At 42.2% G+C, this 22,487-nt stretch overlaps 1 protein-coding gene across 2 annotated transcripts in view; it reads left to right on the forward strand.

Moving 5' to 3' along the window:
• NFASC (neurofascin) overlaps window positions 1–22,487 on the forward strand; it is a 182,938-nt gene that overhangs the window by 66,120 nt on the left and 94,331 nt on the right. For both annotated transcript variants that reach the window (XM_047840931.1, XM_047840930.1), the window contains exon 2: window positions 20,596–20,701. In XM_047840931.1, the coding sequence (XP_047696887.1) occupies window positions 20,596–20,701 (106 nt within the window). The remainder of the gene's footprint in view (window positions 1–20,595; window positions 20,702–22,487) is intronic.

Here is a 22,487-nt window from a genome sequence, read left to right on the forward strand (position 1 = left end):
GGTGGAAGGTGAGGTGGAGCACATCTCAGGCAGAGGGAGAAGCCTGTGCGTGCTGGGGTGTGAAGCACAGTATATCAGAGCTGAGGGGTAGACACGGGCCAGCTGGGGGAAAGCCTTGTAAACCAGTGTAAAGAATTTAAATCCAGAGTGAGTGGATTGAAGAGAAACACTGTCCCCAATTTATAGATGAGGAAATAAACCAGAGCTCAGACAGGTTCAGTAATTGGCCCAAGACCACACAGCTGGTAGCTCATTGGGAAACTAATAAGAGCTGGAATTTATATCTGGGTCTCTAATTCCAAAGCCCGTTTTCTGATCCCCTCCATGATTTTGTCTTCTCAGGTCATTAAGAAGATGAAATGTAATATAATTTTAAAGGCATCTCTGTAGTATTTAAGATTGAATGATCTTATAATAAAATGGCTCCCATAAAACAAGATGATTACATTCGGAATAAAATAAGAAAACTCATGAAGTCAGAAAAGATATAAATCCCATTTGAGCACAGATTTGCTTCCCTCCTTTAGGACGGAGGGAGACACGGTATAAGTTTCTTAGTACAAACGGAGACGCCATGCATCATACAGATAACTCTTGTTATCTGAACAAATAGATGGTTCTTTCAAAAAGAACCTTTTTATTTTTCCTGTCATTAGACTGTGAGAGGAAGCTTGAATTGGTGAATTGTGAGAGTGAAGTGCAATATGACTAAACTAGGGTTATTTCCTTCCCTTGTGCTGCTAGGCTGAGCAAGCCCTAGCATCCCTCCTTTCTGTCTGCTCGTGGTGGGGGCATCAGGGCCCATGTGGCCAGAAGGCAGGAGGGGAAAGAGAGACCAGGCACAGTCTGTGTGCTCCACAATCCAGATATGTGAGGTTTGGCATTGGCACCAGCTCAGAGGATCTCTTCCCAGGAGACCCACCAGGTCTCAAGTGGCTCGCTTATTTCTAAGAGGTCACATTGACCAATCCAGCCACTGCCGGTGAAGAATGAAAGCAGACCCCTGTCCTTGGTGTAGGGGAGGTTAAAAGAGGAGGTAGGAGCCCTGGGGCTCAGGGGCTTCCAAAGCTATTGGGAGGTATGACCTTTAACTTTGGGGAACTTCCAGTCTAATGGGAAAGGCACAGTCCCTGACTTCAGAGAGCTGCAAGCGTGCTGGGGGAGGCACAGCTCCTGTCTTCATGAAGTCCAGACTGAAGGGGAGAAACACACCTGCCCCAGGGAGCCTCCAGGCTGATGGGAGACACAGAAGGCAGCACAATCATCAAAGTTTCCAAAGCTGTAAAAACAAAAAACAAAAAACAAAAAAAACACCACAGCACTCCTGATTCCACGCTGCCATCAGGACTTTGGAAGATGACAGTTTGCTGCTTCTTGCTTTTTCCTGGCCAGCTACAAAAGCAACACGTGCTCATCACATCTGCAAAAGTAGAAGTCAATGAAGACAGTAATGTCCCAGATCATGCTCCTCTTAATTAAATGGGTTCTCTCTGCCCAGGGTTTATTTTAGGCTGTTACTTGCAATCCTGGCAGGAGAGAAGGAGGTAACTCCTGAAGCTGAGACAGGTAGCTGGGCCACACTCAGGCCATCGCTCCCCCCCCCCCCCCCCAACCCGAACGCCAACTTTGCTCACAGTTCACACTCCCCTGCATTGCCACGGCCCATGGCACCAGTAGCGGGTGACACATTTGCCAGTTCCCACCTCTAGAGAACAGCTGTGCCTTCCAGCTTATGCTCTAGAACACTGTCTAGCGTGTGGCATATTTTCCTGGTCTTGGCAAAAAGGGGATCCTTCTGTCTCCTTGCCCTTCCTCCCCAACACCTCCCCTGGAGACCATGACTGCTGACAGCAGGCAAGAAAGAAGAAGAGCTTGAGGTTTACTGAACAAGATGTTGGGTTAAACAGGAGGTTCTTGCTTTTGTCCCACAAATGACTTCCATATCTCCCTGAGCATCAAGTTCTCCTCCATTCCTGTTCTCTGCTACCAGGACCACTATGTTCCCATTGGTATGAAACTAGGGAAGCATGGTGGACAGACAAGACCACATGAACTGAAATCAGGAGACCCAGGTTCAATTACTAGCTCTCCTACTCCAAGGATGACCTTGGATGAGGTCATTCTATTTGCCCTCAGATAAAGGATTTTTAATAATCATGTGAGCTTCAGGTTTCTTGCCTGTAAGGTGGAAATGATGATGACGATACTTTCCATGCTGGGTAGTTATGAAGACCCGTTGAAGTGAATATGTTGAGTGCTTTGAAACGTTTAAAGCATTGTAATTTTTTAATGTTTATTTATTTTTGAGAGAGAGAGGGAGACCCAGAATCGGAAGCAGGCTCCAGGCTCTGGGCTGTCAGCACAGAGCCCAACACAGGGCTTAAACTCGAGAACTGTGAGATCATGACCTGAGCTGAGGCCGGACCCTTAATCGACTGAGCCACCCGGGCGTCCCGAAATTTTTAAAGTATTTAATCACCAGTGAAGGGAAAATGGATACCCTTCCCTTTTCTCCTCACACTGTTGTGGTGTTGATAATATTAAATATATATATATATATATATATATATATATATATATATATCTGAAAACAAAAAAGTTCATTAAAGTATAAAAGATAGAGGTATCCAAAATAAATATTGAGTTTACTCGGACCCAAGAGCCTGAGCAGTAGGAGCAGCTAATTGACGATCAATTTTGTGCCAGGGCTGAGGGGGAGGAAGGATAGATAGGGAGCCAGGTCTCAGACTCAGAGAAACTCGGGAGTTTAGTAGGCGAGAGAAGAGTAAGAATGTGGCAGTAATACATAATATTAACTGCTGTGTTTCATATTCTAAGTGCTGGGGAGGTTCAAAGGAATCTGGGAAGTCTGCATAGAAGAAACACTTTTTACTTTAGCTCCATGTACAAATACATTAATTTGTTGAACAAATATTTTTGGACCCCTTCTATGGGCTGGGCACAGTTCTGGAAGTCAGAGATAAAGCAGGAAGTAGATACAATCCCTGCATGTCAAGGAGCTTACATTTCAATGAGGAAAGACAGGCGATAAACAAGGGAAAGAAATATGTGGTGTATTAGGAGGTAGCAAGTATGAATGAGTTATAAAATAAAGCAGGTATAAGGGGGATAGGGAGTGTTGGGCAAAATGGTCTTCAATTTTAGATAGTGTGACTAGGCAGTCACTTACTGAGAAAAAGGCAATGGAACAAAGAAGTGAGGTAGAAAAAGAAGATGGCAGGCAAGAATGGTGGTATGGACCAGGGGAAAAGAAGGAGAGGGATAAGCAATAGGATTTGCTGACAGCTCAGGTGTGAGGTGAGAGGGAGGGAGAGGAGTCACAGATGATGCTAAAGGTTTATCATGAATACCTGGAAGAAGGGTAATCATTAACTCGAATGACATGTTGTCGGGGAAAGAGAGATGCCAGGTAGGCAGTTAGATATGTGGGTCCAAAGTTCAGTGGAAGGATTCCAGGCTAGAGGCTTGAAATTGGGAGTTTCCAGCATATAGACGGTATTTAATGCTATGAGACTCCATGAGGTCACCAAGGCAGAGAGCTTAAGTAAAGAAGGGAAGAGATCCTAGGACATAGCCCTCTAACAGAAGTTGGGAAGAAGAGGAGGAACCAGCACCAGAGACTGATTAATAGGAATACACTGATAAGGACATTGATAATAAGGAAGCAGTAAGGAGGAGATTGTGGAGATTGTACTGTTCCAGATTGTGTTGTTCTCAATGCCAAGGGGAAGAAGCGTTTCCAGAAAGACAGAGTGACCACTTGTGTTAGGTCAAGAAAGATGAGAACTAGGGACTTATTTGCCATTGGACTTAAACTGTTGAGGTGACCTTGATAAGACCTTGATAAGACCTTGAGTGAGTGGGGTGGGGGTGGGGGTTGGAATCTTGATTGGACTGGGTTTCAGAGAAATTTGGAGAAGAGAAATTGGAGGACCTAAAAGTGGGCAGGTCTTGTAAGGAGTTATCCTGTAAAGGGAAGAGAAACAGGGCAGTTGCCAGAGAGGAGAGTGGGGACAAGGGAAGGCTCTTGAGATTGGGAGAAATCACAGCAAAGTTTGTAAGCTGGTGGGAAAGATCCAGTGAGCAAGGAAAATTCGATGAGGCAGGAGGAAGAGAAGAATTGCTGCAGCTTTGTCGCCAAGTAGGTGAGAGGGGATGGGGTCCCAAGCCCAGATAGTTCACCCCCAGGAGCAGGAGAGAGGCTGGAACATAGGAGCACAGAAGCAGGGAGGCCATCAGTGGGGGCCTGGCACCGGTGAAAGTTCCCTTTGTTGCTTCTGTTTTCTATCAAAGAATAAACATGGCCATCAGCCAAGGACAAAAGGATGGGAAAGCATTTTTTTATTTAAAAAATACAGTGGGGGGGGGGGGTGCCTGGGTGGCTCAGTCGGTTGAGTGTCCAACTCTTGATTTTGGCTCTGGTCGTGGTCCCAAGGTTGTGAGATCAGGCCCCGAGTCAGCTCTGTGCTGTGCGTGCAGCCCGCTTAAGATTCTCTCTCTCTCTCTCTCTCTCTCTCTCTCTCTCTCTCTCTCTCTCTCTCTCTCCCCCTCTCTCTGCTCCTCCCTTGCATGTGTGCTCTCTCTCTCAAAAAAAAAAGAAAAAAAATTAAAGTGTAAGGGGGAAAAAAAGATACGAAACTGATAGATTTAAAAGAGACATAAAACACATATGAACTAATGTCATCAGTTAGGACCTTAGGACCTTATTTGAATTTGGATTCAAACAAACAGCAAAAAAACAAAAACTAAAAACCAAGATCCTTGTGAGGCCATTGGAAATCTGGGCACTGAATGGATATTTGATGATAAAAAATTATCGCTAATTTTGGAGTTGTGATGTTAGTGAGGTTCTGTTTCATAAAAGCATCACCTCCTAGAGATAGATGCTGAAGTGTTATAGATGAAATTATGCAATGACAGGGTTTTGCCTCAAAATAATCCAGTGGAGACATGGGGCAGGGTATGCAGATGATGTGTGGTTGGCCTGGGGTCAGTAATTGTTGAGGTTGGCTGGTGTGTACATGGAGCTTCGTTATACTTCATAATGAAAGTTAAGACAAAAGAAAAAGAACGGGGAGGGAGAAGTGGGGGTTCAAGAAGAAAGGGGAAGGTACGAATTGCCATTTGGAGGGCACATGAGGGGGCGATCCATCTGATTATCAGATGCCCACTGGAGATTAGAGAACGTGAATCCAAAGTGAGGCCAGACAGCGTGGAGGTGTGTATTTCCTCGGCCACGTCCATTGCGTGGGTGTAGGCACAGAATAGGTGGAGAGCTGGATTTAACCAGAGTTGTGGGTTTAGCCAACTAAATACAAGGAATCGAGAATATCACTGGCCCATCATGTTGATAAAGTCTTGGAGGACCGGGGTGGTGTCTTTGCTTTTGTGAACTTACAGCTAATTTGACTAGCTGATTCTGCAGTCCACCCACAGGTTTTGACTAAATTTAATACTTCATTGCAAGTACTTAAGAGTTATTTATTTGTAAGTGCTAAGGAGAGGGGGGTAGATTTATTGCCAAATGGATATGGAGTTCCAGTTTGGGAAGATAAAAAATTCTTTGGTTGGCTGGTGGTGACGGTTGCTTAACGGTGTGAATGTACTTAATTCTACAAACGTACACTTAAAATGGTTAGAATGGTAAATTTTTTGTATTGTATATTTTACCACAATCTTTTTATTTTTTAAAAATTTTTTTTTCAATGTTTATTTATTTTGGGACAGAGAGAGACAGAGCATGAACGGGGGAGGGGCAGAGAGAGAGGGAGACACAGAATCGGAAGCAGGCTCCAGGCTCTGAGCCATCAGCCCAGAGCCCGACGCGGGGCTCGAACTCACGGACCGTGAGATCGTGACCTGGCTGAAGTCGGACGCTTAACCGACTGCGCCACCCAGGCGCCCCTACCACAATCTTTTTAAAAGAGATTTTACCAGGTTGCATCTATGAGAAATAAGGTGGCAATAGAAATTTGCCTTGTGTCCAATTGCCTTGTGTCCCACGCTCCTCCCCCTTGGCCCGAAGTACAGAGCGATCTTGGTTTGAGCGTTCTTTCTCTCCCCGTGTGCTTGTGTCTGGGCAGGTATGACATTAATGCCTCTGTTGACAGTGACTTCTACGTCATAGCCCCCTATCCATTTGTTAGCTTGTTCTGTGGAGGATGTAATTGAGGGCCGGTTGGGAATGAAAGCATCGTCTAAAATCACAGGTGTTTCCCACATCTGTGATTCATCCTTTGTAGGGTGCTCCCCTTGGCTCCTCCTGTCTGTTTCCCAAGACTGTTCGTTCCATCTGAAGCAGAAGTTCTCTTTCACTGGATCATTTCTTTGTAGGTCTTAGTCATGGGACTGGGGGTCCAGCTGCTATGGCTTACCTGCCTTATCTTTCTTAGGAAGAGATGTGTCATAAAGCAAAATATCACTCTGGGCAGGTCATGTTATCAGTACAAATTTGTCTCTGATTAATTGTATATTTTAAAGCCAAGACATATTGCATATGTGAACCAATTATGACCACTCTCCTTTTTTTCCCCTTGGGAATAACAACAAGGATTCTGACATAATCACAAAGAGGTGTGTGGTTTGTTCACCCTTGCGTCTTCCACATGGCCATTCACAAAGCGGTGGTTGAAATTTTGTTGTATTGCTGTGAAGTAGACTTCAGCATGGCATCAAAGAGCGTGGGCCTTGGGGACACTGACATGGTTTAGAGTTTCGGCTGTGCCAGTCACCAATCGAGAACCCCTAGATGAGGCATTTAACATCACCAGGCTTCAGGTTTCTAATGTGTAGAATACTAATAATGCCTTTCTTAGAGGAATGTTTTAAGGACTAAGAGGGATGGTTGCTCTAGGAGTGAATGTTCTTAACTTTCCCTTGTCTCTGCTGCCTTTTGTTGCCAAACATAACTGCAAAAGGGTTAGAATATAGATGGCCGTGTGACCTTAGAGAGAGCACTGAAACATCTCTGAGCTTCATTCACATTTCTCACGTATTTCTGTATTACTTTTCTCATCACATTGGACGATGGACTTCAGTGAGAGATTTCTGAGATCCCTTTCATTGTAGATAATCTAAGATTCCTTTGACCCATCAGAACAAACTTTTTTTTATTTTGGACCTCAGGTGCACAGCCTTGGGTTAGCCGTAATCTTTGGTTCAGGACTCACACTTATCATCAGTCCTGCATGTCCTGCTGGGTTTTTTTCTCTTTTATTCCTGTTCTTTCCCTCCCCTCCCCTCCCCTCCATCACCTTTTCTTCTCTCCTTCCCAACTTTCTCCCTGTCCATCCATCCGTTTATTTATCTATGTAGTAAGTACCTGTAAACCCATACCACAACAAAAGATAGAACTTTCATGATTAGCAAATATCTAAGCTTCAGATTTCACTGCCACCACCACCAACCCATCTTCTCTACCTCCCTACTACCAGAAGTAATCATGACTTAACAAATTTTTTACATTTTTAATTGTGATAAAATATTCATGACAGAACACTTGCCATCTTAACCATTTTTAAGTGTACCGCTCAGTAGTGTTAAGTACATTCCCTTTGTTGTGAAACTGATCTCCAGAACTCTGTTCATCTTGCAAAGCTGAAACTTCATACCCATTAAACAACTACACCCTATTCCCCCCTCATCCAGCCCTGAACAACCACCGTTCCTACTTCTGTCTCCATGAATCTGACCACACGAGGTACCTCGTCGAAGTGGGATCATTCAGTAGTTGTCCTTTTGTGACTGGCTTATTTCACTTAGCATAATGTCCCCAAAGGTTATCCATGTTGTAGCCCATGTTAGAATTTCCTCCTTTTTGGGGCGCCTGGGTGGCGCAGTCGGTTAAGCGTCCGACTTCAGCCAGGTCACGATCTCGCGGTCCGTGAGTTCGAGCCCCGCGTCGGGCTCTGGGCTGATGGCTCGGAGCCTGGAGCCTGTTTCCGATTCTGTGTCTCCCTCTCTCTCTGCCCCTCCCCCGTTCATGCTCTGTCTCTCTCTGTCCCCAAAATAAATAAACATTTAAAAAAAAAATTTTTTTTTAAATAAAAAAATAAATAAAAAATAAAAAATAATAAAAAAAAAGAATTTCCTCCTTTTTGTGGCTGAGTAATATTCCGTTGTGTTGGTATGCCACATTTTGTGTATCCACTCATCCATCCCCGGACACGTGGATTACTTCCACGTTTTGGCTGTTGTGAATAATGCTGGGACGAATATAGACGTACAAATACCTCTTTGAGACACTGCTTCCAGTTTTTTTGGATGTACACCCAGAAATGGGATTGCTGAATCATATGGTAACTCTATTTTTAGTTTTTTTAAGAACTGCCGTGCTGTTTTCTATAGCGGCTGCCCATTATACATTCCCACCAGCAATGTGGAAGGGTTCCAGTTTTCCATATCCTCACCAACACTTGCTATTTTCTGTTTTGTTTTTTGTTTTTTAATAGTTAGCCATCCTAATGGGTGTGAGGTGGTATCTCATTGTAGTTTTGATTTCTATTTCCCTAATGATTCGTGAGGTTGAGCCTCTTTTCGTATGCTTGTTGGCCACTTGTATATCTTTGGAGAAATGTCTACTCAAGTCTTCTTCCCATTTAAAAGAAAATTAATGTTTATTTATTTTTGAGAAAGAGAGAGAGAGAGTATGAACTGCGGAGGGGCAGAGAGAAGAGGGAGATGCAGAATCCGAAGCAGGCTCCAGGCTCTGAGCTGTCGGCACAGAGCCAGACGCGGGGCTTGAATCCACAAACCGTGAGATCATAACCTGAGCCGAAGTTGGATGCTCAACCAACTGACCCACCCAGGCGCCCCCCTTTGCCCATTGTTGAGTCAGGTTGTTTGTTTTGTTGTTGAATGATAGTAATTGCTATCTTGAATCCTGTTTTTTTTTTCTTTTCCTCTTCGCTTATTATATAGTTTTACTGCATAGCACTCTTATTTCGCCTGCTGCATAATATTTCATTGTTTGATTCTACTGCAGTTTAATTGTCCATTTCTCCATTGATGAGCTTTTGGGCTCTTGCTAGGTTTCTGCTATGATGAATAGGGCTGCGAGGAACATTTCTGTGCATGTACAAGAGTGTCTTGTGGGTACACAGGTAGGAGTCGATTTGCTAAATCATAGTTGGTAAATGTTCAATTTTAGGAGGTAATGTAAAACGTTCCCCAAAGTGGTTGTATCCTTAGCAATGTATAAGAAATCTTCAACGTCTTTCAACACTTGATATGGTTAGACTTAGTAATTTTTGCTAATTGACTGAGTATAAATTGGTATCTCATTATGGTCTTGATTTGCATTTCCCAGATCACCAATATGTTTATTAGCCACATATATTCCAGTTTGTCTCCTGCCTTAATTCTGTTGGTTTGCTATTCTCTTATTTGCTTACAGAAGCTCTTTGTATATATTCTTGATGGTAATCTTTTGTCAGGTGTGTGCATACCCAGTATCTTCGCCTGGGTCTTGTCTTTTCATGTACCTTAACATTTTTTCCAAGTGAAGTTTATTAAGGTATAAACTTACATAGAATAAAATACACCTGTGTTAGGTGTAGAGCCTGATGAATTTTGCAAACACGTATAGTTATGTAATAGCCATCCTCATCCAGATATAGAGCCTCTCCATCATTCCAAGAAGTTCTCATGTACCCCTTTTTGGTTAATCCTCTCCCCACTGACCCCAGTCCTTATTATGTCCCTCCAGTTTGCATTTTCTTTTCTTTTTTTTTAATTTTTTTTTACGTTTGTTTATTTATTTATTTATTTATTTAATTTTTTTTTTTTTTAAGTTTATTTATTTTTGAAACAGAGAGAGACAGAGCATGAACGGGGGAGGGTCAGAGAGAGAGGGAGACACAGAACCGGAAGCAGGCTCCAGGCTCTGAGCTGTCAGGACAGAGCCGGATGCGGGGCTCGAACTCACAGACCGCGAGATCGTGACCTGAGCTGAAGTCGGACGCTTAACCGACTGAGCCACCCAGGCGCCCCAACGTTTATTTATTTTTGAGACAGAGACAGAGTGCAAGTGGGGGAGGGGCAGAGAGAGAGGGAGACACAGAATGTGAAACGGGCTCCAGGCTCCGAGCTGTCAGCACAGAGCCCGACAAACTCACGAACCGTGAGATCATGACCTGAGCCGAAGTCGGACGCTTAACCGACCGAGCCACCCAGGCGCCCCCAGTTTGCATTTTCTAGAATATCACACAAATGAAACATACAGTATGTAGCCTTTTGAGACTGACTTCTTTTACTTAACACATTGCATCTGAGATGGCTCTAACTCGCTACATGTATCAGTAGATCATGTCTGTTTATTGATAAGTACTACTCTGTTGCATTATATACCACAGTTTATTTATCCCCTCAGCCGTTGACAGATATTTGGCTTGTGTCTAGTTTTTGGCAATTCTGAATAAATTTACTATAAATATCCACATGTATGTTTTTATGTAGACATATATTTTTATTCCTCTTGGATAAATACCTAAGAGTGGGATTACTTGTTCATATATTAGCTGTGTGTTTAACTTTCTAAACAACCGCCAAACTGTTTTCTAAAGTGATGTACCATTTTTTATTCCCATCGGCAATATGCAAGTTCCATTTGCTTCGCATCCTCACCAGGACTTGGTATTATGAACTTTTTTGTTTACTGAGCTCTTCTGACAGGTATAAAATGGTATCTCGTTGTGGTTTTAGTTTGCATTTCCCTGTTGACTAAAGATGATGAGTATCTCTCTGTGTGTGGATTTGCCAAAAATACATCTTTGTTGGGGGAAGCGTCTGTTTAGACCCTTTGCCTGTTTTTATTGGCTTATTTGTTTTCTAATTATTCAGTTGAGAATTCTTTGCATATTGTGTGACCAGCCCTTTATCAGATTTGTGTTTTTTAAACATTTTTTTTCCAACTTGTGGTTTGTCCTTTATTCTCCTACCAGTGTCTTTCCAATGGCCGTGCAGGGCCACCTAGCCCTCCTGGTCATTTTTCCTGCTGACTCGGGGGCAGGCATAGCTGTGGAGATGCACTTGAGGCTGAATTCTCCACCACCACCAGCAATCACCTGGGGGACCTTCTGAAGAGACTGATTCTCCACATTGTTTGCTGTTGTGTTTGGACTGGTCTAATTTTGCTGGATCTGTGGGTGCAAGCGCTCACATCTATCTTGAACTTTCCAGAGCAAATGCCCATCTTCCTTAGTTAGAGAACCTCTTTTGGCTTCAGAACACAGGTCCAGCTGTACTGAAATAACAGTGTCCGATTTTAGCTGGATTTTTTTGCACCTTTGGAATGTGAGATCCACTCACTGAAGCAAGTTATCAAGGAAAGTTAGCGAATCTCTTTTCTTGGAAATGTCATTGTTGAACACTCATGATGCTCAGCCCTGGGCAATTTATTTTGAGGAGAAATAACTTTTAAATACATCTGGGAAAGTGTTTTGAGTTTTTAGAAATACTGTCAAAATTCTGTAATCCATGCAAGCCCGTAAGAGAATATGTTAAAAAAAATTATTTCTGTCCAGTTTGTATTAATTTATGTGGTAGTAGGTTTTTCTTCCTAATTTGTTTTTGCATTGACTAACATCAAATTTAATCTGCCAAGAGAAAGAAATGAAGTATTAAAATTGGAAAGAAAGAGATGTTATGATTGCTTATAGATGATACAATTATTTATACAGAATACAAAGAGAATCAAAAACTATTTTTTTAAGTTTATTTATCTAGTGTGTGTGTGTGTGTGTGTGTGTGTGTGTGTGTGTGTGTGTGAAAGAGAGAGAGAGAGAGAGCGAGCGAGCATGAGCAGGGGAGGGGCAGAGAGAGGGAGAGAGAGAGAGAGATCCCAAACAGGCTCCGAGCTGCCAGGGCAGAGCTCGACGTGGAGCTTGAACCCACAAACTGTGAGATCATGACCTGAGCCAAAACCAAGTGTCAGACGCTTAACTGATTGAGCTACCAAGGCGCCCTCAACTGAAAGCTACTTTTAATTAAACTTTTTATTTTGAAACAATTATAGATTCATTGGCAGTTGTAGCAAATCATACAAATAGATCCCTCATATACTTTGCTCAGCTCCCCCCAGTAGTTTACAAAACTGTAGCACAACCTAACAGCCAGGTTACTGATAATATATGGTCAAGACCAAAACTATTTCCGTCACAGCAAGGATCCCTCTTGTTGACATTTTAAAGCCACACCCATCTCCTCCCAACACAACCTACCTTCCTTAACCTGTGGCAACCACTAATCTATTCTCCATTTCTATAATTTTTGTCATTTCCAGAATGTTATATAAATGGAATCACAATATTGTGATTGGCTTCTTTCACCCAGCATAATTATCTGGAGATTTATCTAAGTTACCACACGTATCAATAATTCTTCCCTTTTTGTTGCTGTATAGTATTCCACTGTACTATACCACAGTTTAACCATTCACCCATTGAAGGATACCTGTGTTGTTTCCATATGGGGTATTATGAATAAAACTGCTATATGCATTGCTGTACAGGTTTTTGTGTGAGCATAAATTCTTTATTTCCTGGGGATAAATGCCCGGAAGTGAACTTGCTGTGTCATCTTATAGTTACGTCTAATTTCTTAAGAAACTGCCAAACTATATTATAACTCAGATGTACCATTTTACATTTCCACCAGCAATATATGAGGGATCTAGTTTTTCCACACTTTACCAGTGTTTGGTGTTGCCATCATTTTTTTTATTTTAGCCATTCTGATAGGTCTGTAGTGATGGCTCATTTCCCCCCTTTTCATTGTGTGCTTCATTTGCATTCCACTAGTGGCTAGTGATGTTGAACTCCTTTGCAAGTGCTTATTTGCCATCTGAGTATCTACTTCAGTGAAATGTCTCTTGGCCATGTTCCAATTGGATTGTTTGCATCTTTGCTGCTGAGTTTTGGAAGTTCTTTATATATTCTAGAACTAGTTTTTTGTCATATGTGTGATTTCTCCCACTCTTAATCCTCTTTTGCAGAGCAAAGTTTTTAATTTTGGTGAAGTCCTGATTATCGTCTTTTTTATTTTATGGATCATGCTTTTGGCATCAAACCTAAGAACTGTTTGTGTATCCCTAGATCTCAGAGATTTTCTCCTGCTTTAATTCTACATGTTTTACAGGTTTGCATTTTACATTTAAGTCCACCATCCATTTTGAGTCCATTTTGTATAAGGACTTGGGATGAGATTCTTTTTTTTTTTTTCTTTCTTTTTTCTTTTTCTGTCCTATGGATGTCCAGTTACTCCAGCACCATTTGTTGAAAAGGCTGTCTTTCCCTCCATTCCCCTATTGCTTTTGCATCTTTGACAAAAAGCAGTTGAGCACATTTGTGTGGGTCTACTTCTGGGTTCTCTATTTTGTTCCATTGATCCATGTGGCTGTTCCTTTAGCAGTAGTGCTGGATTTATATAATGAGTCTTTCAGTTGGGTGGATGGGTCCCTCCCATGTGTTTCTTCTTTTTCAGGATTGTGTTAGCTATTCTAGTCCCTTTGTATTTCCATATACATTTTATAACAATCTGTCTGTGTCTACTAAAAATCTTGCTGGGATTTTGATAGAGATCGCATTGAGCCAGTATATCAATTCGGGGAGAATTCACATATTTATCGTGTTGAGTCTTCTAATCTATGAGCATCCTGTCCTGTCTCTCTGTTTAGATTTTGATTTTTTTGGTAAGTGTAGCGTAGTTTTCTGCATACAAATATTGTACATGTTTTGTTCATTTTCTACCTAAGTATTTCATTCTTTGAGGGACTGTAAATGGTATTGTATTTTTAATTTTCCTATATGTTCATTGCTTGTATGTAGAATAAAGTTGGTTTTTAAAAAAAAAAATTTTTTTTTAACGTTTATTTATTTTTGAGACAGAGAGAGACAGAGCCTGAATGGGGGAAGGTCAGAGAGAGAGGGAGACACAGAATCCGAAACAGGCTCCAGACTCTGAGCGGTCAGCACAGAGCGCGACGCGGGGCTCGAACTTACGGACTGTGAGATCATGACCTGAGCTGAAGTCGGACACTTAACCGACTGAGCCACCCAGGCGCCCCTACAGTTGGTTTTTAAATGCTTGGTTTGTATCCCAAAATGTTGATGATTCCATTTGTTAGTTCCAAATGGTTTTTTTTGTTGTTGTTGTTGTTGTTTGCTTTGTTTTTTGTAGATTCCTTGGGGTTTTCTACATAGACCATTGTGTTGTCTGCACAGAGAAATAGTTTTATTTCATCCTTTCTGCCCTGTATTCCCTTGACTGTCTTTTCTTGCTTTATTCCACTTGCTAGACCTTCAGGTGCTATGTTGAATAAGAGTGGTGAAAGTGGACATCTTTGCTTTGTCTCCAGTGTTAGGGGGAAAGCATTCTGTCTTTCACCATTAAGTATAATGTTAGCTGTGGATGTTTTGTAGATTTTTAAAAATCAAGTTGAGGAATTTTCTCTCAATTTTTTTTCTGAGAGTTTGTTTTAAATCATGATGGGTGGTGAATTTTGTCAGATGCTTTTCCTGCATTGATTGATAGGATCATGTGATTTTTCTTCCTTAACTTGTTAATATGGTGCATTACTTTGACTGATTTTAGAATATTAAACCAGCCTTGCATCCCTGGAATGAACTACCTGGTCATAGTTACAATTCTTTTTATACAATGTTGAATTCTATTTGCTAATATATATTTTTTAATTTCTTTGATTTTTTTTTTTTTTTGGGACAGAGAGAGAGAGAGAGAGAGAGAGAGAGAGAGTGGGGGAGGAGCAGAGAGAGAGAGGGAGACACAGAATCTGAAGCAGGCTCCAGGCTGCTGTCAGCTCCAAGCTGTCAGCATAGAGCCCGATGTGGGGCTTGAACTCATGAGCTGTGAGATCATGACCTGAGCCAAAGTCAGATACTCAACCGACTGAGCCACCCAGGTGCCCCTATTTGCTAACATTTTTAAAGGATTTTTGTATCTATATTCATGAGAGGTATTATTGATCTTTAATTTTCTTTTCTTTTTTCCTGTCTTTGTCTGATTTTGGTATCAGAGTAATATAGCTTCATAAAATGAATTGGGAAGTGTTGTCTCCTGTAGTATGGAAGAGATTTTCTAAAACTGGTGTTGATTCTTCTTTAAAAGTTTGTTAGAATATTTCAGTGAAGCAGTCTAAGCCGGAAAATTTCTTTTTTGGGAGTTTTTAAATTGTGAATTCAACTTCTTTAATTATTATAAAGCCATTTAATTATCTGTTACATACTGGGAGTTGTGGTTGTTTGCATTTTCAAGGAATTGGTCCATTTCTACTGTTTTTAAATTTATTTGTGTAGAGTTGTTGATAGTGTTTGTTTATTTTCCTTTTGATGTTTGGAAGGTCTTTAATGACTTCTCCTTTTTCATTTCTGGTATTGGCAATTGTGTCATCTTTTTTTTCTCTTCTTCAGTTTTGTTAGAGGTTTGTCAATTGTATTGATCTTTTCAAAGAACTAGCTCATGTTAAAAAAAAAAAGAACCAGCTCATGTCATTGATTTTCTATATTGGTTTTGCTTTCTAGTTCATTGATTTCTGTTTTTTCTTCCTTCCTTCCTTCCGCTTACTTTGGGTTTATTTGGTCCTCTCTACTTTCTTGATGTGGGACCTTCCATTATTGACTTGAAACTTTTTTTCTTCTCTAATGTCTGTATTTAGTGCACAAATAAAGTCAGGATAAAAATAATGATGTGGACAATTTCAAGCTCCTCTTACAGATAAAGAGGTAATTTTCCTAGTAAGTAAAAAGTTCCCTCAAATTGCTAAGAATAAACCAACTGCCTGGTAGAGAAATGGGCAAAGAATAGGAACAATTAAAGAAAAGGAGGGGCACCTGGGTGGCTCAGTCGGTTAAGCGTCCAACTCTTGGCTTTGGCTTGGGTCATGATCTCACAGTTCATGGGTTTGAGCTCTGTGTTGGGCTCTGTGCTGATGGCGTGGAGCCTGCTTGGGATTCCCTCTCCCTCTCTCTCTTCCTGCCCCTCCTCACCCCCAAAATAAATAAATATTAAAAAAGTAAAAATAAAGAAAAGGAAAATACTCAACCTCACTCATAATAAGAGGACCACAAAAGAGACACCAATCTCGGTGCATTAGATTATCAAAGACCAAAAACAACCTAGTAATACGCCATAGTGGAGGAGTGGGAAACAGAAACTCAAATATTGCTGGTGGGAGTGTTTGTCTCAGCCTTCATGGAGAGCAGTTTGGCCACATTTTCTTTGACCCAGAAATTCTGCATCCAAGAACTTATCCCAAAAATATTCTTGCAAGTGTGAGAAATCACATATATCCAAGGATCTGTATTGCAGCAATTTTTTGCATCCAATGATCACAAATATCCTAACTGTCTGAGAGTAAAGGATGGAGCAAATAATTAGGATATGTTCATACAATAGGATACTATGCCACTGCTAAAAGCAGTTTTACATGAGCTAATACAGAAAGATATATAAGATGTTTTCTAACTGAGAAAAACAAGGTAGATGAAAAATATGTATCATATGTTGTAATTTTTTAAAAAAGGTATAGCTATGCATATACCACCAGCCTCTGGAAGGATACACAAGAAACTGGTAACAGTGGATGGCCAGGGGGAGGGGCTGAGTAGAACTGGGAGGCTGGGGATTGGGGTTCAGAGGGGAATTTACTTATATATACTCATATACTTATATATATTTTATTATATACTCTTTTGTATCTTATGAGTTTCATATCATGTGAAGGGATTACATATTCAAAAAAAAAGTAAGGGGCGCCTGGGTGGCGCAGTCGGTTAAGCGTCCGACTTCAGCCAGGTCACGATCTCGCGGTCCGTGAGTTCGAGCCCTGCGTCAGGCTCTGGGCTGATGGCTCGGAGCCTGGAGCCTGTTTCGGATTCTGTGTCTCCCTCTCTCTCTGCCCTTCCCCCGTTTGTGCTCTGTCTCTCTCTGTCCCAAAAATAAATAAAAATGTTGAAAAAAAAAAAGTAAAATAATTTTTTAAATGCTTAGCTTAGGGACGTCTGGGTGGCTCATTTGGTTAAGCATCCTACTCTCGGTTTCGGCTCAGGTCATGATCAGAAATAGTGACAGAGACAGAATAAGTCTTTATTCCCTGTGCACAGACTAAATATCCAAGGGGAGAAGGGGCATGAACCAAGACTCAGGAAAATTTCGATTTTATATGTCTTCAGAAATACACACTTACACAATTGTAGGATTCTAAGGCAAGAAAGTGATGGAGATTCCCCAGACCCACTTTTATTTTGTGACTGAGGGCAGGACAATCTGAGAACAAACATTTGTTAAGAAGAAATCTGTAAACACTCCCCAGGCAGACATTAAGGTAGGAATGCCAGGAGATAACAGTTTGGGAGCTGGCAGACATTCCTTCTGGTCATCAGTTGGACATAATCTGCCTTCTCCTTGTCGCTGGGGAACACATTCCACTGCCCACTGTGGTCCCCACCCATCTGTGACTGAGAGCCACTCTTGCATCCTGTTGGACATCAAGTGTCTTTGTTGATCATGGTTCCTCCCCAGAGCATCAGGTGTCCGTCCTGGAAACTTCCTACCCCTGGGTCAGGTGGAGGGTCTTCATCATGGGTTCCAAGGCTCCCTTCTCACTTAACCCTGAAGTCCTGTGAGCAATGATGATAAATAAAAACATCGGTGGTGATTATAACCTCCTCATCTTTAAGGTTATCTGTCTGTCTGTCTTTATATCCGTCTATCTCTCTTTAAATCACAGCTCTCATTTGATACTCACAGCAATGTGATACTCATAAGGCCAATGTGATCCCTAATTTTCAAATAACAGTAAAATATTTGTACAAGGATTTGGTTCTCAAGTGCTTTCCTATACATTATCTCATAGCAGCCCTCCCAGTGCCCTCATGCAGGCAAGGGAAGTTTTATTAACCCAGATATACAAATGGGGATATTAAAGAGGCAGGTGTGGGATAGTGGGCCTTTGGGATACGAACATGTGGGTTTGAATACTGACTCAATGGGCTTATTTCCTCCAGTGTAAAATGGAGATAATAATATTTGCATCCTTTGTCATCAGACTGGATTGTTGTTAGGATTAAATGACTATAGTTCCAAAGGATTTCAAGAATTAGGATTCGAATGATTTCTTGTTTCTCAATCTGACATTTAAAATTTATTTTTATTTTGGGGTGCCTGGGTGGCTTAGTCAGTTAAGCTTCTGACTTCAGCTCAGGTCATGACCTCACAGTTCATGGGATCTAGCCCCACGTGGGGCTCTGTGCTGACAGCTCAAAGCCTGGAGCCTGTTTCAGATTCTGTGTCTCCCTCTCTCTCTGCCCCTCCCCCCGACTTGTACTCTGTTTCTCTCTCTCTATCTCAAAAACAAATAAAACATTTTTTAAAAAATTAACAAAAATTGTTTTTTTTTTTTAAAATGTTTTGCAAAGGTGGAGAGAGATTAATATAAGGAACCTGATGTACTCATCATTATCTGCAACAGTCACCAGTACAAGGCCACCCTTTCTTCTTTTGCTTTATTGACCTGTTTTCAAAATAATGAAGTATTTCCCTAACATCCTCAAGATGGGTTGTGTGGAGTTTTAAAAGTTATTCTTAGGGATCATAACATATTTGTTAGGTTTCAATCTATTGCAGATATGATCCTTACTGCTATTCATCTTGACCAAGGAAACCTTATTCTAGTTGACTTTTGAGTCCTTTTGGCATGATTCTTGTAGTCTGTGACACTGCATTTGCTTTTTTTGGTTTGACGAGATGTTCTAGACTCATCTTGTACGTTTACTGCCTCAGATGTTTCTTCAAAGAAGCCTGATTTCTTTGTGGGGGGATAGTATTTAGAGTTCCTAAACAGATCACCAGGGGTGCTCAATCTTACTGGGATGATCCTTGTTTCTAGGTATTACAGTGAACAAGGCTAGGGAGTATGTGGGGTGTGTGTGTGTGTGTGTGTGTGTGTGTGTGTGTGTATACACATATGTACAGATAAAACATGAAGTTCATATTGATACTCCAGTTCACAGTCAGGGCTGCAGACTTTACTTGATCTCTCAATCTTAAATCTGTATCACCTTTCAAGAAGAAAACCTTTTTTCTCAGCAATATCAGTATCAGTATATTGCAATATCAATATATCAGTATATTGCTGAGAAATCAGTATTCATTTGACCTATCCCACGATATGTTACAAAAGTCTCAGAGTAACAGTAACATCAGTAATATGATTATTGAAAACAGTTTAGGGTTGGGATGGCACAGGAAAGAAGCAGTTCTTTTTATCCTTAGCCGTGTCTTTCCAAGGATGTAGAGTCAAATTACTGTGTTTTAGTTTCTGTGTGTGTAGGGCCAACCAACTGGACACATAAACTGATTTGTGGATTTTATTTTAATTTTAGGCATTTCTTTTAGAAACAGTAATTGTGCTTTTGTAAGTGTGTCAGGTATTTACGTGTTCCAAAGTAAATCCACAAAATAAGGTCTATTCAAAGCCCAGTTTCTGTCCCTGTCCTGTCCACTTCAGTCCCCCGCCCCTACCCGGTAGGTCTTTTAATTTTTATTTTACGCTTTATCCTTTTATGATCTTTTTAAAAAAATAAGTGAATACATATTTACCTGTGCATTCCTGCCCCTTTCTTGAATAAATTATACCCATATTAAGCATACTTTTTCCTATCATGTTTTTCTTCACTTACTGGTAGAGATCACAACATAGGTATACAGAATATATTTCAAATGGATTTCTAGAACTGGGATTGCAGGTCAAAGAGTGACTGAGTGCATGTGTAGTCTGATAGATGTGGCCACATTCCCTTCTACAAAGGTGGATTTTATCATTTCCTGCAGACACATTTTAATGTTAAAGGAAGTGATTAAGTGAGATGTGTCATCTGCACCGAGAAAGGTTAAATGGTTGCCCAGAGGGACTGGCACTGGGCTTGAACTTGCAAATTCTAACTAATGGTTAGAGTGGTCTGACTCACTCTACAGTACCTTCTCCCCACTTTACAGATGAAGAAAATGAGACACATGCAGGGAAATGATCCACCCTAAATTTCATAACAAACTAGAACTTCAAATTCATGTCCCCTGACCCTAAAATTAGCTCTCACTTCTATATGCTATAGATTTATTTATGGTGAGCTCAGTTTGGTTACCTGTAGGTGGGGAAGAAAAACACAGTAGTTCTCCTAAGTTAAGACAATTAATGAGATAATTATGGGTAAATTCCCCCATAGGTACAAGAGAAATTCTCCAAGATACAGCTTAACTCCTTTAGCGGATGGGGAATCCGCAATTAGATCTCGATGTCAGGGCACTCACTAATAACTGTCTTAGGAATGAGAGAGACCACCAAAGTCTGACACGTTTAGGCACCTTGCAGAACCGCTGTCATTTCTTGCACAGCACCTTGAATCTCTTTAAACAAAGATGTCATTGTGCTATGCAAAACTTTCCAAATGGTTGTGGACAAAGATGTAATTTCCCAGTGAGTGAACAAGCTGCAAACCACAAAGCCTTTTCTCTTTCTTTCCTAGAGTGACCCTGGGGCTCTTTGTGCTTGCTTTGTGACAGGTTGATTGACTTATGTGCAATTTGGGACCCTGGAGTTTTCCTTCCTGCTGTGGGCTGGAAGAGAGCCTCTGGTTTTGCAAGAAGGAGGCTGAATGAGGCAGAGACGGTGAGTGTGTGAGCCCTCGGGCTGGTGCACAAGACTGAGAGGTGGGGGTGGGGGGAGATTCTTGCCTCCTGCCCCTTCTCTCTGATGAGCCAAGGTTCTTTGGCCCCCAGAGTCTTGTGAAAGGACATACCCTTCCTTCTCCCTAGAGTCGGCCACAGAGCCAGACCTCCAGGCTCTCCTTTGCAAGGAGGCTGGCACTGGGGAAGCATTTGCTCCTTTTGTCCAGCAGATGCAGTCAGCGACATTAGTCTTGTCATTGTCCCAACTGTCCACCTGAATTGAAAGATTGGGAAACAGCTTTGTGACCCGCAACCCTCCCCCTTAGCCTGGCCTCTACAACCTGGGAGCCTCCTGAATGACAGCTTCAGCATATGGGGGGCAGTCTGGGAACCCCTCCTCTGGGCGGGGAATTGGGCCCTGGCAGATGGACAGCTGTCCACGGCGCAGTAAGCCAACCCGCGGCCGACATCACTGACGCAGACCCTGTATGCACGGCCTGCATTGTTCCATTCTCGGCTAGAATTTCCTGCTGCCCCACGGCTCCTGTTTTAGTCTCAGGCTGGGGTGGCAGGGGAAGAAATGCGGGAAGAGAGGGCTACAGTTTTAACCGAGGAGTTAGTTATTGGTGACACATCACAAGCTAGCAACCCAGAGGTCTGAACAGGGAAAGGTTTCCTCATTCTTGGCTTTGGGCACCTCTGCCTCATGGCATTTTGTCTTTCTCCAGCCCTCTTTCCAGACGTCTTCTGTTCTCCCAGGAGTTGGAGATGGGGCTAGAGCAGAGCGGGGAGGGGAATGCAGGGAGGGGGTCAAAAGCTGGGAGCAGAGCATTGCTGACATGGATTCCAGATCTGGACACAATCCAGCTCCACTTGCTCGGTGACTTTAGGAACGTTTCTAACTGCTCTAGGCCTGAGTTTATACAAGGGGGACGGTAATGAACGTCTTGTAAAGATTAAGTGTATAAAGAGCCCTGCGCAATGCCTGGCATGTAACAGGTGTTCAGTAAATGAAAGTTACTATTATTTATCCTATCAACAGAGCTCAGATATGCTTGTCTTATCAAAGTAGTTTCTGTGTGGGCCTTTCGGGGGCCACAACTGGCTTCCGACACTGTCAGGTTTCAGGGACCGCTTGGGAATTCCAAATGACCGCGGGGCTTTTCAATGGATCATTGTTACTAAGTATCGAACTTGAAGGTACTGCTTGACACTGGGGGTGGGGGAGGTGCCATTCTTTTGTTTTAGTGTATTTGGAGGACCCTGATTGCAAAAGTGGTATATACCAAGCTATTTTCATGAGCATGTAAAGATAGGTAACACAGCATGGGAACAGACCCCCAGGTTTGCGACAGAACCCGGAGGTCGTCTGTTGTGCTACCGTGCCCCCTGTCTGCATGCACTCTCCCCTCTGTGCCCCCCAAAGCCCGTCACCACCCTCCCTGGGCACCGTAGGTGGCCCCCCCAGGCTCCCGCCTGAGGAGCCCCTCCCTTGTCAGGTGATAGCAACTTCACAGCACGACAGCACATCTGGCTAGCAGCCCCAGTCTCGCCCTGAGGCGTGCTGCCTGATGCCGAGCAAACCTGTGCTAGCTCGCACGTCGGAACACTTCCAATCTGATCAGCAATCCCTAACACTGGTTCCAAGCTTTCTTTTTATAGTGTGTCCGTTTCATTATGCCATTCAACTTTCATGACAAGTCAGTGGTGCGAGCAAGGCTGGTGTCCTCATGCCATTTGGCTGATGAGTAAACTGAGGCTCAAGAAGTTATTTCTCCAGGGTCCAC

Source organism: Prionailurus viverrinus, chromosome F1 (assembly GCF_022837055.1).
Source record: "Prionailurus viverrinus isolate Anna chromosome F1, UM_Priviv_1.0, whole genome shotgun sequence".
Lineage (NCBI taxonomy): Eukaryota > Metazoa > Chordata > Mammalia > Carnivora > Felidae > Prionailurus > Prionailurus viverrinus.